Here is a 15,610-nt window from a genome sequence, read left to right as displayed (position 1 = left end):
ATCCAAATTCTTAGCTTGAAGTGGTTAACTACCCTCTCATGATTGTAAATGAGTTGGGCCAGTGTTGTTTTTCCAAGTCCTCCTAACCCTAGGATGGGATAGACAGATAAGTCTGCAGAATGAGAGGCATCACCAAGCAAAAAGTCTACAATTTTTTCTGTCTCTGCATTTCTTCCATAGACTTGTGGTTCGTTGATGAATGGGTTGGTTTGGCGTTGATCAGTGACAGCATTTCTTCTCTCTGGAGTTGTCTCAGTCAAATGAAACTTCTCCCTTTCTTCAGCAATTTTATTTAATCTCTCACTTATCCTTTCCATTTCCTTAGCAATTTTGTAAAGGGAAAAAACATGTCGGGAATTAAAAGAGGATAAGAAAGAACTTCGTACCATTTCTGATAGACAACACTTGACTCCTCCGTATTCCATCCCCAATTCTTCATAGGCACACTCATCCATGATGTCATCCAGCTCATAAGCTGCATCTTTTAGCTTTCACAGCCAGTCCTTTATAGCCCTGTTAGAGAATTGTTTCTCCTCTGAATCTTCAATTGTAGCCATGATAGTAGTGAGTAAACTAGCAAGCCTTTCCTAGTCTTGATTAAAATTCAGAAGCAGTGGCAACTCTTTTTGAATGAGAGCTCAAATTTCCGAGTACACCTTTGAGTACAGCCTCAGCCATATTCTAAGTTGTAACTCAAAAAATGGATATGCAACAGGGGCTGTATATATGCTTCAGAAAATGGCAACCCCACTGATATGATCAAGTGATAAGATGAACAAGAGGAGGAAACGTTTTAGGGTCACTTGGGAAGTCAACAACCAACCCAGGAAGAAATGTATTATTGGAATCTTGCTCAAGTTTCAAGTCTCTGACATAATTGGCTGAGTCCTCGTTTTAATTTGTGACGCTTTTCATGGAAGCAACTACTAGTTGGAAGAAACATAAACAAATACAAGCTGCACGTACAACGTTAAAATTTGTTGTATTTTAAGACAACCCAGGAAGAAATGTATTATTGGAATCTTGTTCAAGTTGCAAGTCTGGAACATAATTGGCTGGCTCATCATACATCAATCCAATACCGCTTGTTTATCTTAAGAGTATCCTTTCTGATATTGTTAAAAGCACTTTTAGCTAACTTCTAAATCACAACCCAAAGTATAAGTTTCTCCAATAATCCAATGTAAAATTGCAAAACATACTTGCAACTTATAGAACTCTAAGAAGCACTTAAAAATATCAAAATTGCCATACATAACTTGGAAAACCAAAATAAACAATTAAAAAAAATTGCAGAACAATTGTATATCCTTTGAAATTTTGGTTTTTACCCAACTTCACTGACACCGCATAATACATGTAGTTGACCTTAATTGCACATCAAGGTAAATTCTAGGATAAAATAGCAAATGTCAAATGATCATGAGTAATTCATTTAGCATTTGAGACGGGATTTGTGAGTTGACTCAGGAAGACACGTATCTGTAATTGTTGTTAATACAACTAACTGTCACATTCTTGCAGTGGCCAAAAGTTACTACTTCATATTGATGATTCTTAGCTATGTAACATATCTTGAAACAGAAGATTTATCTCAAGGACCGAACAACCGTCCCGAGCCAGTCGTCAGGGATGCTGCTTCTCAGATCTCCATTTAAGGCCCTTAATGAGTGGCTTGTTGCTGCCTGAAATGCAGCAACAGGATTCATCATTAGGAGCTCTGGGATAAAAAGACAAACAGATCAAATGTAACAAAAAAAACAATACCTTTACAATGTAGACATCAATTCCAAGTTTGGCTATCATTGCAGCTTCTGCTATCTTTGTTTTCATCCCACCAGTTGTATCATGAGCAGCAACAGTTAGTTCAACTGTAGAAAACATATGCCAGAAAAATGCAATCCACACATTTCAGCTCAACTTAAGCCCCCAAACGAGACAAGCAGAAATGAAAACTAAGCCATTGTGAATGTCTAACAAGTCTTCTTAGAACATTACTGGACTAATAATTTCAGAAAAATGTCACACTGCAAAAAATGAGACCAAATAATAGAAGAGAGAGAGAAGTGAATAATGATTTACTAAGTCTGCTTACTTGAGTTCTGCAACTTCGGTTTTACAACTGACCAGCTTCCATCTTCAGCAACAGCTGTCATAGTTGAAATTTTTTTATGGAACATTCAACCAGGAAGAGAATAGAGCAATATGTCCATATGGAAGATCAAGTTTACAACAAATGCTCACCAATCTCCTTTAAGAGTATTGCATTAGGTTCTGTTGGTGGGCGATCATATACCCCATATACATCTGTCTTTCAGCTATGCTTAATGGAAAACGTTCATGTAATGTATTCTAAAATTTCAGATATATAATGTGATAGTCTGCTCCAAATACTTGGTTCCAAGATAATTCAAAATTTTGGCTTTGCAAACCTATCTTGCATATCAATACAAATGTCATTCTGCACATGTTTCAAGGAACTTTTATTTGCAGCAAAGAGGATTTTTTTCCCCTCACAAATGGGGATTTGCATTGAGAGGAATTAAAACAAACAGACCTATTTTAGCTAAATGAGTTGAGGTTGTTATTATCAATATGTTCATGCTATTCATCACTTGAATATAAGAAGGGAGCAGTATATTCTATACTAAATAGAAGACCAAATAGTTTGGAATGTTCAGAAAGAGCTTTATTTTTGTAGAAATTCAAGAATAAAAATGGGCATATTTGATATATGAAGGATACCAGAAAAACAACATATATAGGCTTTGAGTATGCTGCCAGATGACTTATGATAACATCTCCACTCAAAATAGTGCATCCCTGAAAACAAACTAACTTCAAAATGCCATTTCCATTGTTAATGAATAATGAACAATAAAACTGAATACACTGAGTCTCTACCTGAATCTCATCAAGCACTGCATCTCCATGCAGAACCTAGATAAATTACAATGAGCCCCATGTTATTCAAAGTAAAGAAGAAAAGGAAAAGAAAATAAAAAACTGTACAATTTAGAACCTTCAAAGTAAAGGTCAAAGGAAAAAATTTAGTGTATAATCATACAACCTAACTTTTAATTAAGATTTTATATAGAAAGAAAGTTTTTTTCTTTCTAAATTTAGTGATGCTTGATTTAGTTTATTTTCTTCTCCTATAAGCACTTGTTGAGGAGATTATCCAAACTGACTCTATGTCAATTCAGTTGGAAATACCCTATACCCCAGCGACCCGTGTGTGTATCAACTAGTGAGTATAGCATATAGTGAGGCAGATCCAACATTCTAGTCTACTTTTTCTCTACATGCATCACCCATGAAGAAATCTTGATCGTTGATAAATCAGGCTTTCACTAATTTTTAGCTGCTTTAACATTTTAAGTACTGCCAAATGACTTCTCTTAGAAATCTTTATAGAAACAATAGAAGACCATTCACAGCTAACAATGATGAAAGGTTAAAAGAGAAGAAAAACGACTAAAAACTTCAAAGTAGTGAAATAAATTAAAATTCACTCTTACAGGTGTAAAACCAGAATCAATTGCCTTAGCCACTGAAGATAAATCAGCTGAAGATATCTGTACATGTTGAAAATGAACTTAGATGAGTAACATTATCTGAAAAGGAAGACAAAACAAAACAAATCTACAATTTATCATGATGAATATGATCTGATAAAAAATCAGTTGGGAGTTTACTAACATGTCTCTCACTAGTGAACCATCCACATGAGAAAGGTGACATTCCAATTGAAGGAATGCCCTCTGCACAGAGAAAGAAATATCTTTTAGTATGAAATCCATTAATTTGAAAAAAACATGAAGCCAACAAGGGAGCAAAATAGCAGCAAGTATTAAGTTTCAGCTGAAGTATAATTATTACAAATGCAGCACATAGCTTACACAGAACATTTCAATTACAAATAAAAACCTCATTTAATAGATGAAAAGGGAAATGCCACAAACACCTCTAGTTTTGGTGGATCATTGGTGTTCTATTAATTGTATAAGCCAAAAAGAGTTCCGCAGACATACATAATTTCATATTGATTTTTTACTTGCACAAGTTTATTCTGTTCACCTTCAAGTTTTTGTAAAAACAAAGATTAACATTTATTCAAGAGAGAGAGAGAGTTTGTGCTTCCACATTACATTAAGTCGCAAGGTAAGAAGACTAGGAGAGTATCACGTTAATAAATATGAGCCAGCCCAAAATAATGAAGCCAGGAAGATGTCACTTTTGTAAACTCAAAATAGTGACCAAACATGAATAGGAGACTGATGGAGATAGATAACAACCATATGAGTCAAATCTCAATATGACTGAAAAGGTTAAATTTATAACATGTTACCATGATATCATTCAGTAAATTACTGATGACCCACTAGATCATGTATATAAAAGCAGAAAGGCTTGACACAAAAGTTAAATACCCAATGCTCTGATACAAGAAGAATATATATAGATAGCAATAATTGTAAAACTACCTCTGGCTAGTGCTCTAACAATTTCAAGATTAAGAGTGGTTACCTGAAATTAAAATAAACTGAATGATAAGCATGGAGAAGATCCTCATTCTGAAAGTAATTTGCATAGAAAAAATTATTATTATTTCAAAAAGATGTTCTGCATAGTATTTAAGGATTATAAAAATTTCAGCCATATATATGAGTGAAAATAAAAATAATTAATGTTATCAGAAGTCGAGTGATGCCATTTGGCCAATTTCTTCTAATAGAGAAAAATAAGGCGCTGATGGAGCCCCAATTTTTTTCTTAAATTGCGATGTGCAAGAATACACCAACCAATTATCATTTTTGATATGTTCCACTCAAATTTCTGATTAATCTCCTCTATAGTTAGGAAATATATCTACTGCTTACAATCTAAACCTTGAGAATTAGGCAATGACAGATCCCAAAAAATATATTCATCGTAAACCAGATTCAAGATGATGCCACCAGTCAAATTTTCCTGATCTCCTCCCTTTGAAGTTAAAAGCTATGCCTTCGGTGCACAAATTAGACTCAGAAGGCTTCTTTCTAATGATTGGTAAATTTTGAGGAGCAGTACTTCAACTTTTAACAAATGTTTGTTGATTTATACAACAACAGTACATACTAGAATTTTGACTCATGACATTAATGGCAAAGCATTTCATAGTTACAAATTAGACTAGAAAATCCCCCACCCCCCCCCCCCCCCAACCACCACCACAAAAAATTAATCTATAACATCAGCATATAAACTGAATTTGAAAACAAAAGATTTTGGGTTTCATTGTGAATTTCAGGACTAAGTTTGCTAGTATAAACTTGGGTGTGGACAAGAAGTTATTTCCCAAGTGCCAGCTGCACTGATATAACAGTCAAAATTTCACACCTGTCTTTACAACCTCAACAATCAAAATGAAGAGAGATCTTGCCAACAATTACTTACAGATATTCGGGTAGCAACAAAGCCACCTTTGACAAGAGGTTTATTCAGTTGCCCCTTGTGGACACCAGATTTGCTAGCTTGGAAGTGCCCAAAAGAACCTGAGAGCACCACAGGTTTAAGAACAAAAAATTGTTAATTTTGTTAACTCCATCCATCCAAGGCAACAGAGAATATCATATCTATAACAGTTTTTTTTTAAAAATAATTTATAACAATTAATAGATTACAAACATCAAATTGGTCTTCCATTTACAAATACATCAAATTGATTCTCCAAATATATATGTGCCATCAAATTGGTCCTTGAAGGACAATTCGAATGACATTAATTATCATTGGAGGATTAATTTGGTATCATTAATAATTGGAAGACCAATGTAATGTTGTATGCTCATTCCTTAGTATATACGACATTGAATTTTCACCAAAAAAATATACAACATTGAAATATTGAAAAAAAACTAACTTTCCAAACATTTTTAGAGTTTAACTTTCATGCACTATCAGTACAAAAATTCTTACACCGTCAACCAATCAGAAATCATGCCAGGTATGACTTTTAAAGTTGTAATGTAAAAATCAACAAACTTACCATATATGACAAACTATGATTAGATGACAGCGCAAAAAGCCTTTCTCCTGTCAGTGTATTATTATTATTACTACTACTACTTCAAGACAAAAAGAATGAACTGAAGGAACCTGCTCCATGAACAACAATGAAAGGGCTACAGTCAATAGCAGAATGATCCCCAAATTCTTCTGGGTTACAGAAAATCTCTGAAGCTCCAGGTCTCTTGCTCCAATCCATCCCAGGAGGCTTCTCAGAAGATGCAACCATTGCTTCCCTCAGCTGCTCTGAAACCTTCTGAAGAATCTCCTCATTTATCATCTCTAATTCATTTTTGGAAGTGATTGCAGCTCCTCCTGAACACACCACCAAAAGCATTTCACTTTATTCACGGATGAAAAAACATCACAATGAAGCACTCCATGTACAACATTAATGATGGGTCTCATCCAAATTTTACAGAACAGAAGACACTCTTCTGGGATCTGATTGTTCAATAAGAGACACCCCAGATGCTTATATGCAAGAGAAAATGCTTACTTAGGCTACCAGCATTGTAAAGCAACAAACTTTGGAAAGAAAATATGGAAATAATGAAAAGGAGTTTAGATGCAAAAGCAGAGAGAGAGAGAGATACCGAGTTTGACTATACAACGGATTGGTTGAGTGAAAGGAGAAAGGGGTAAAGACGTTTGTGTATGGCTCTCATTCTTGTGCTGCTCCATTCCCCTTCTCCGATTCTCAACGCCCCAACTTCACCGATCAAAAATGGCTGTTCTTTCGGAAACTGATGACCATATAAGTTAACTATGTTTTTCATCGTTTAACTTCATTTTAGCTTTCGTTAAATTGTAAGTTTGTTCTTTCCTAGTTTCTCAAAGATTTTGTTTCTCTTTTAAGTTTTATAAATTGAGGATTTTGATTTTTGATTAGATTATTAATTAAAATTATGATCAATGAAATTATTAAATTAATTAAAAAGTATTAATTATTTAAAAACTTTAATAAAAATATGGTTTAATTATCTATTTAATTTATATAATTTTTAAATTTATCTATTTTAGTTTTTATAATTAATAGATAGATTTTTTAGTCTCTAAAATTTAATAAGTGAATATTTTAACTCCTAAAATTTACATTTTAATTCTCAAAAAATCTCTAATAGAATTAAATAATTTTAATAATATGAACATTTTGAGAATTAGAATGTAAAGAAACTAAAAAGAATAAGTTTAAAAATAATAAAGACTAAATGAGTAATTAAATCAAAAAATGTTAAACCTAATCATCCACAACTTTAACAATGTATAGGATTTAGGACAATCAATTAAGGTGATGGTTACCTCATCAATTAAGTGTTTATTATGATCTTTTAAAAATATATTCTACTGGCCAAAAAAATTACACATATATGTCACATTAGATTTCATGGTGACAAAGTCACTAAATTGCTAACATAATTGTTATGTCATTAATTAATGATGTTACTAAAAACAGAAACAAAAATTATTAACAGAAGAAAAGTACAAGAACAAAAAATGTTAGAATTTTTATTTAGGGACTAAAAGTAAAATTTGTAAAAATTTAGAGAGAAAAATATAATTATTCCTTGTGTTTATTATTTTTCTTCTTAAATCTTCTTTTATAATTACTCCACACTTTATTTTCATTAAAAAAAATAAACTTAATTGTACTTTTAAGCTCTTAGGTATCATTGTGATTTTGGTTCATAAATTCCAATTTCACAAATTAGATCCTTTTGGTAATAGTAAAATTTGGGTTCCTTTATTACTTTTTTGTTAAATATTTAACAAAATTTATTGATCTGATATGGGATGATGTGATGTTGTAACTACTATTGTGTTTTTTATAAGCTAAAGTTTAATTTGTTGATGTTAAATAAAACATAAGACATACTCATCACCAAAATACAAATAGTTCTAAAGGGTTGGTCTATCGAATAAAACTTGTCCATGCATGTAGTACATTGCCCTTTGCCCTTTTACACACAAAACCCAAGTAGTTTAACCACCAAGATTGGCCTGGTTATTTAACTCTTCAAGCTTCGGGTTCATAATCATCATAACACCCAAATTTCACGATCCAAGTCCACTTTCATGTGTTAGCGTTTAGGTTTCAAAATTGTTCTTGTTTCAGCATCTTCCTTGTTTCCAAAGAGTGCTGCTAGGTGCACCCAGCATTATTGCTGGTGCACCAGCACTAACCATAAAAAGACAGAAAATATTCCTTACGGATCAAGTTGATCCGTAAGTTAATTTTTAAGACTTACGGATCAAGTTGATCCGTAAATCTTTTACGGATCAAGTTGATCCGTAAGTTTATTTTTAAGACTTATGGATCAACTTGATCCGTAAGGGGAGAAATTAATAAGGGTAATTTTGCCATTTTCAAATAATGATGGATGTACCAGCAATAATGTTGGGTGCACCTAGCAACACTCGTTTCCAAATTGTGTCCCACGCCCCTGACTGAAAGCCCAATGAAGTTGTTTCTTTCACACATTCTTGGATACATTGCCAATCTTAGTCAATTCTTATTCCATAGGGGTAAACCATTTTATTTCTTTTACACTTATCTTATCTGTGTTTGGCATATACTACAAATTCTTCCAATCTCTACTACTATCCTTTTCATTAAATTTCTCTTTCTTTCTTGTCATTATTTATATTACACCAATCCTTCTCCGACCCCAAAAAAGCTCTTGATTTTTTCATTTAATCCCAAGGCATGATTTAGGATTCATTATCCATCCTAATAATGGATAACTCTTACTAGTTTATACATTGTTCCATTGCCTAGAATGAATCTTGATAGACTCAATTAGTTGCTCCTCATAGTTAACATTTTTTGTGAAGATGTGAGAATTGCAGCTAACCATATTGACCATACCACTTGAAACCATACTAACATTTGTCCCTCCCATCACAGTCGACCAATCCCCTAAATTGCAAGAATTTTTTTTAGACATCGTTTTGTGTAACACTAGCTAATTCCCCACCAACTCAAACATGTCTTTCATACTTTAGCTAACACTTGACATTCAAAGAACAAATGTGTTGTGTTTTCCACTTCCCTTGCACACCCCTACATTGTATTCAATTAAGTTTCTTTGTATTAAGTTTTGAAGAAATGGTATACTGTCCAACGCTAGCTTCCATGCAGATTTGCATCTTTGGGGTACACCTTTTACTACCTCTTTTTGAAAAGAACAATGCTATGTAGTACGGAATATATACTGCACAAAAAGTACAAAAGACTATTAAATAAAAAAAGGATAAAATAAAAGATAGATTGGAGGAAATAATCCAAAATCGTTTAATTGAAGTTTTCGTGCATTTCGTGTATGATAGCTTTTGTACCATCAAGCAATTTTCTTCCAAAAAATCCTCCTTTAAGACCTATATGCTTGGACATAATTGCTTGATTAGCATATTTCACCGAGTAAGTTTTGAGGTTGTGGCATTTTGGTCCCTCAAAAAGTTTTATTGCACATTTTGTTCTTTACATTTTAAAACTTTTTTTTAGTAGAAATCATTGATGTGGCTTTTCAATAATTACATGATATTGACATGCTAAAGTGATGTATGATGTAATAGTCTAACATGGTCTTGAGAGATCAAATTTTGATTTCTGTTATCATGTGAACACATTAACAATATTAGTGAACATATGTATCAAACTCACAAATCATTTGTCACATTAATATATCATCACTTAAATGTCACATCAATAATTTATGTTAAAAGTTAAAGGTATAATAAATAAAAATTGTTAATTTTTAAAAAATTATGAGAGAACAAATGTGCAATAAAAATTCTTTAGAGACTAAAATTATACTATCGTAAAATTATAACAATTTTCTCGTCAATAAGAATATTTATATCTATGTTGAAAATACTTAGTTGCCAAACATTTTAGGTTCTTTGTTGGAATAGTCATTGGTAATACTGTCAACTATTTAATGACCTCAAGTAATATTTACTCATGATGTCATTATTGATAGGATCATGATCATTGGTAATTTTTATTTTAGACAATTTTTGTTATTATTGATATTTTTTTTACCATTGGTAAGAGAATACTTTGTCCACACTTTTACTTTTCAAGGAATATGACATGAGTAGAATTCAAATTTTGAATAATCCAAGTTAGGGTGTTTTTTCTCCCCTTCCTATATTGCTTTCGGAATGACCATGAAAGCAATATAGGAAGTACATGAAGCAATTGCGTTGACAAGTTAATGTATGCCAAGTAGAGTGGGGTACATGGGTTAACTTAGCCTGCATTGGCCCAAAATTGTAATAGGCTAGGCTAACTTGGTTCACGATGAAAAATAGGTACCATTTTCTAGTATGCAATCCCATGTAATTTGTGGTTAAATATGCTAGCTCGCAAACTAAAGATAAAAAAAAATATATATATATTATAAACAATGTAAAATTGCCTAAATAAGCAGAAAAAAACTACAAAAAAAAAATCTGGACGTCTGTGATTTTTTCAATTTCCTTTTTTTAGGTTGTTATTTATCAATAATTGATTAGATTTCATAATATAAGAAAAATACTAATAAAGTACAAACCAAAAAATTGAATACAAAAAAATTAACCAAACATTAAAAATTTATTAATTAATGTAAGCTAACCAAAATTCAAATACAGCAACAAATATTAAAAAGAAAAGATCAAATAAAAAAAAAGTCTTATTTAAGCACTAACCGATAATGTATAGTGAAAAATAGAACTTCCAACAGTTATGTAGCTTTAACTTGCCTGACCAATGGGTATTTGTTTATGTACTCCTTTATTTGTATCCAACACCTCTTATTTTATTTCAGAAAGTTAATTCCAAAATGTAAATTTATATTCTAGAATATAATAGGATATGCATAATACAAAATAAGGGAGTCCATGATTCAAATATCCTAACGAATCAAAACTTCTTAAATTTACGTGTAAGGTAGACCAAATTCAAAGAAATTATTATTCTCATCTCATCTTTTCCATTTTCACCCCAACCTTTTAAAAAAATTTAAATAGACAATTTTAACTTCCAACCTTTCTCTACACCCCCCCCCCCCCTACCTTAGGCAATCTTGCATGACACCCCACCCTTCTCCCTTCCTCATTTTGCATCACACCCCATTAAGCAACCAACTTTCATGCTTTGATAAGGATTTAGGGGCATGATCATCATTTTGTTTGTGGAGTGAGGCATATGTTTTTTCAAATTTAGATCCAATGAAATTGTGATTCCATTTTGTTAAAGGACAAAACAAAACAATTCCATTATTTTTTGGTTCATAAATACATCAGAATCATGATTTCATTTTGTCAACGAAAATATGTCCTCACAATATAATGTGACGAAGATCGACAATGCAACATAAATATGTTTTTGTTGTATGTTTTATACAATGATATTGTATTTCCATTGTAGTATAGAGGATGCAGAAAACTAACAACAGAAATACATTTTTGTTGTACAAAATATACATCACAAATGTATTTGCGTTGCAAGTTTTTTTTTTTTTTTGCATTTTGTATATTGCAAGGAAAATATGATTCTATTAAAAGAATATTTTGAGGATATTTTTTTTATAGAACATGGAGGTGGAAATAGCACAATGGAACTGAGGCCTGCCTGCTTAAATGAATCACGTATTATAATGCTCATAGCCTACATGAATTGTGGTTAAATGGGTCGCCCACAACCCATAACTCGTATGCCTAGCTACCTCTAATGCATGGCTCTTCACCATTTGGTGGAAAAGTAATTTCATCAAAATGAAGTAGTATACATTAGTGAATGAAACTATGATGCTGCTGTTGTGGTTAATTAGTGTAGTATCCAATATTCCAATGTAAAAGCTTTTAGAAGCTAGCGAGGTTGTTGATCTTTGAGGGTATGGTTTTGGTGAATAACGAACTTAATGTTGGAGAGTGAGGCTCGAGATGGAGCCAATGCCACAATTAAGAAGGAAGAACAAAGAAGGAGTTAGAGAGGGAGAGCGAGAAGAGGGATTATGAGGAGTTGTAGCTAGTGCAAAATGCTTTGAAAGTAAGCAACATATACGACGTTGTTTTGTGTGGGGTTCAACCATGTAGGTTTAATTATGTCACTTAGGGCTTGACTCTAAAGTAAACAACATATTTCTAGATGGTCAAATTGATCTGGATCATAGATATAGATTATCATGAGAGTAATTGATTCAAAATTTCTAATGATTTTGAAACAAGACTAACGTAAATAATGTCTTCTAAAGTTAGATATTAAAACAGAGGCAGTAATAAAAAGATATTAAAACAGAGATTTAATAAAATTAAAAATTAAAATGACTATACGCAAATAACTTTTATTTTACTTCCCAATCGTAAAAGTCATTAGAGTATGATAAGTTAATAAGTAGAGACAGGGCTAAAACCAAGATTTTCTATTTCATCCCATGTTTGGAATGAGGAAAACAGGGTGGAGAGGAAAGAAAAAAATTGAAATTGAAATTAAAAGAAAATAAAAATAATTTTTTTTTTGTTTTCATAAGTAATTTTTTTCCTTTTCATTTTCTTTTAATCCAAAGAAAAGAAAATGTACCTTTATTTTTATTTTTTTTATTTATTTTTTCCTTCCTATGAGAGTTACATAAAATTAAGTGTACTTATATATTTATCCTTTTTTTTATAACCAGTATTATTAAGAAATTAAAATAAAAAAAATATTTGATGTAAAAATAGTAGGAGAATGTAAAAAAATTCATTAGTAATGTAATTTTACGCATATTTTTTCTCTTTTAGTTTCTTAAGAGGACTAATTAACATTTTTTTTTCTTAATTCATATTTTTTTATCAAAATGAGTAATTTTGCAAAACTTTTTACTAGTATGGATGTTTTAAAGAACTATTTATCTGTCGAAGTGATTTTTGTCAATTAAAATTTTGGAGCTCTAAGTGATGTTTTTTCATTTGTCATGCAAAATGAGAAATTACTTTGATTGACTCATTTTTTTAAGAAATTTTATCAATATAAAAGACATTAATTACTCCTGTGTAGTCAATAATAATAAGTCAAGTATTTAACATCGATCAAGATTACTCTAAAAAAGAAAAACCAACTCTATGAAATCTTCAAAACACAAGTCAACTTTTATTTTTTTAAATCAATTTTTCTTAGAGTCAATTTGACTGACACTAAATTTCTTGATTCATAAAAAGGGATAGAGCATACCAAAATAACATCTCAGGTATTAACAAAACATAAGTCAGTCACTCAAAATGACACCTCTTACATATAGGTAACAAAAATTATCCTTAACCAATTTTATAAAACATTGATAATTAATTTTACGAAATAACTTATTTTAATAAAAAAAAATATCTTAATTTCAGGTTGAAGCAGAAGTGGGGACTATGGAGCACAGCATTATATTACGCATACTTGCGGGAGACAGACACGTATCGTCCCTTCTGGGCAGTAGGCAGAGTTATCCTGCTTTTTTTTTCTTTTTCGGGACAGGAGGCAGAATTAATTGTTAGAAATAGAACATTGAAAATCTGAATATAGTGGTTGGTGTATTTATGTGTGAAAACTGAAAAGTAACCATTTATCAATTTTCGTCTTTTCGGGACAGGAAGCACAATTAATTGTTAGAAATTCTCATTCAAAATCTGAAATATAGTAGTTGGTGCATTTATGTGTGTGAACTATGCATGTGGATGTTACGAATTACTATCATATTTTTGTTTCTATATATTACCTTTTGTCGTTAAATATAATTTTTTTCCAGTTTGTTTGTCTTATTTTATAAAACTTTTTCAAGTTATTATTAATTATTTTTTAATTAAAATATTCTTAATTATTTTACAATAAATGTTATAAATTAATAAGATAAATTATTTTTTTCTCTTATGAGGATTGAACAAGAATTCAATAACACTTTAATTAATTAGGTGAAAAATAATTAAGTGAAAAGAGATATAATATGTCCCAAGGATGATTTTAGAAAAATAATATAAATTTTTAGTAAATTTAACGTTATTAACTGAATTAAGAGTCTTAAATGGGGACGGAGATAATATCTTTGATTAGATTTTTGGTAATTAATAAAATAATACTTTAATAAACTAATTTACACATCTTTAAAAATTATATTAACGACGAATATTATACAATACAATAAAAGCTTAATTTTAGTTATTCCTTTTCTTTATCATAATTTCAATAAGTCTAATTTTTTTGAAATTATATCTATAAAAAATAATTACTATAAATATAAGACCAAAGTTTAACAAAACATATACCTAAACAACGATAATCATGAAATAATTCATTCATGATTATTTAATATTTTAATAAACTAATTAGTTGGTTATATTTAATGAATAATCATTACATCATGACATAATACAAATTTTAAATATACAAGAGCAAAATAACTTTAAAACCAAAAAACAAATTGATATGCTAATAAATTGCAGGACTTGAGTATAAATAAGGATTGATTATATTTTCTACCACTAATTTTTTAATTTTTAAAATTTTTTATCCCCAACAAATTAATTTAACATATTTTACTCCCAACTTTTAAAAAACTTACAAATTTTATCTTAACTTTTGTTTTTTTACAATTTTTACACTCAACTTTTTATTTTTGATAAACTTTACTCCAACTTTTTTATTTGTTTACAAATTTTACCTCTAATTTTTGGGTTTATTAACGAAAACATGATTGAAATAAAATTTGCAAATTTTTTAAAAGTTGAAAATAAAATATATGCCAAATTAAAAAATTGAGATAAAAATCATAAAAAATTAAAAATTTAAAGATAAAAATACAATTAAACAGTTCCATATTATAAGTGGGGATAGCTAAGTGTTAAGTGCAGTATGTTTAGAGATTTTCATCATAAAACAGTTTTTGTGGTGGATGGATAATGTTTCTTTTGATACCATTTTGGTTTTAGTCATTTATTGGTTACGGTACTGCCGTTGTAATTGGGACGTTGTTTTGTAAATTTTCTTTTGTTTCAATGAGGGGACTTTGGATGATTTGTGGTTTTTTTATATTTTAATTGTAATTCTTATTTTGATAGGGCACTCCTGGTGCTTCTTATAGACATTTTATTCAACGATTTTTTTGCTTAAAAAAATACCATTTCGAGTAAAAAAAAGTATGTTTATATACTAATAAATCTAATAATATACTAATCTTTTAATAATATTTGTTGCCACTAGATTAAAATCTAACCCAAAGAGATATATTATTGTAAAAAAAAAACACAAAGAGATATACTAATTAATACATCTAATAAGAATGATATCTCTATAAATTTTTATCAATTGTTATTAATTAGGTAGGCTAACTATACTTTGTGTATTATTTTAAGTCTTATTTATCTATTTATATTCTAATTACCAATATTATATTATAAACATGTTTATTTTTATTTTGTATAAGTGATATAAAATTTAATAATTTTTAGTTATTACTGTATCTAATGAATTTGGTCCTATTTTTTAAAGTGAAATTATCATCTATTTTATTGTTACTGTGTTTGTGAAACCAAAAAAATCTGTTAAAACTTGAAC

At 30.3% G+C, this 15,610-nt stretch overlaps 1 protein-coding gene across 1 annotated transcript; it reads right to left on the bottom strand.

Moving 5' to 3' along the window:
- Positions 1 to 1,093: 1,093 nt before the first annotated feature.
- Positions 1,094 to 6,855, bottom strand: LOC114386983 (isopentenyl phosphate kinase). Its single transcript, XM_028347075.1, has 12 exons — positions 6,648 to 6,855; positions 6,142 to 6,366; positions 5,440 to 5,537; positions 4,488 to 4,530; positions 3,703 to 3,764; positions 3,522 to 3,578; positions 2,905 to 2,940; positions 2,746 to 2,823; positions 2,245 to 2,311; positions 2,096 to 2,149; positions 1,768 to 1,871; positions 1,094 to 1,685 (listed from the first exon to the last, which is right to left on the bottom strand). The coding sequence occupies exons 1-12, from the start codon at positions 6,733 to 6,735 to the stop codon at positions 1,590 to 1,592; spliced, it is 1,008 nt and encodes a 335-aa protein (XP_028202876.1). The 5' UTR covers positions 6,736 to 6,855; the 3' UTR covers positions 1,094 to 1,589.
- Between the last annotated feature and the right edge of the window lie 8,755 nt (positions 6,856 to 15,610).

This window comes from Glycine soja, chromosome 2 (genome assembly GCF_004193775.1).
Source record: "Glycine soja cultivar W05 chromosome 2, ASM419377v2, whole genome shotgun sequence".
NCBI classification, from domain to species: Eukaryota; Viridiplantae; Streptophyta; class Magnoliopsida; order Fabales; family Fabaceae; genus Glycine; species Glycine soja.
Note: the sequence above shows the minus strand (reverse complement) of the source record. Positions and strands in the feature narration are given on the sequence as shown.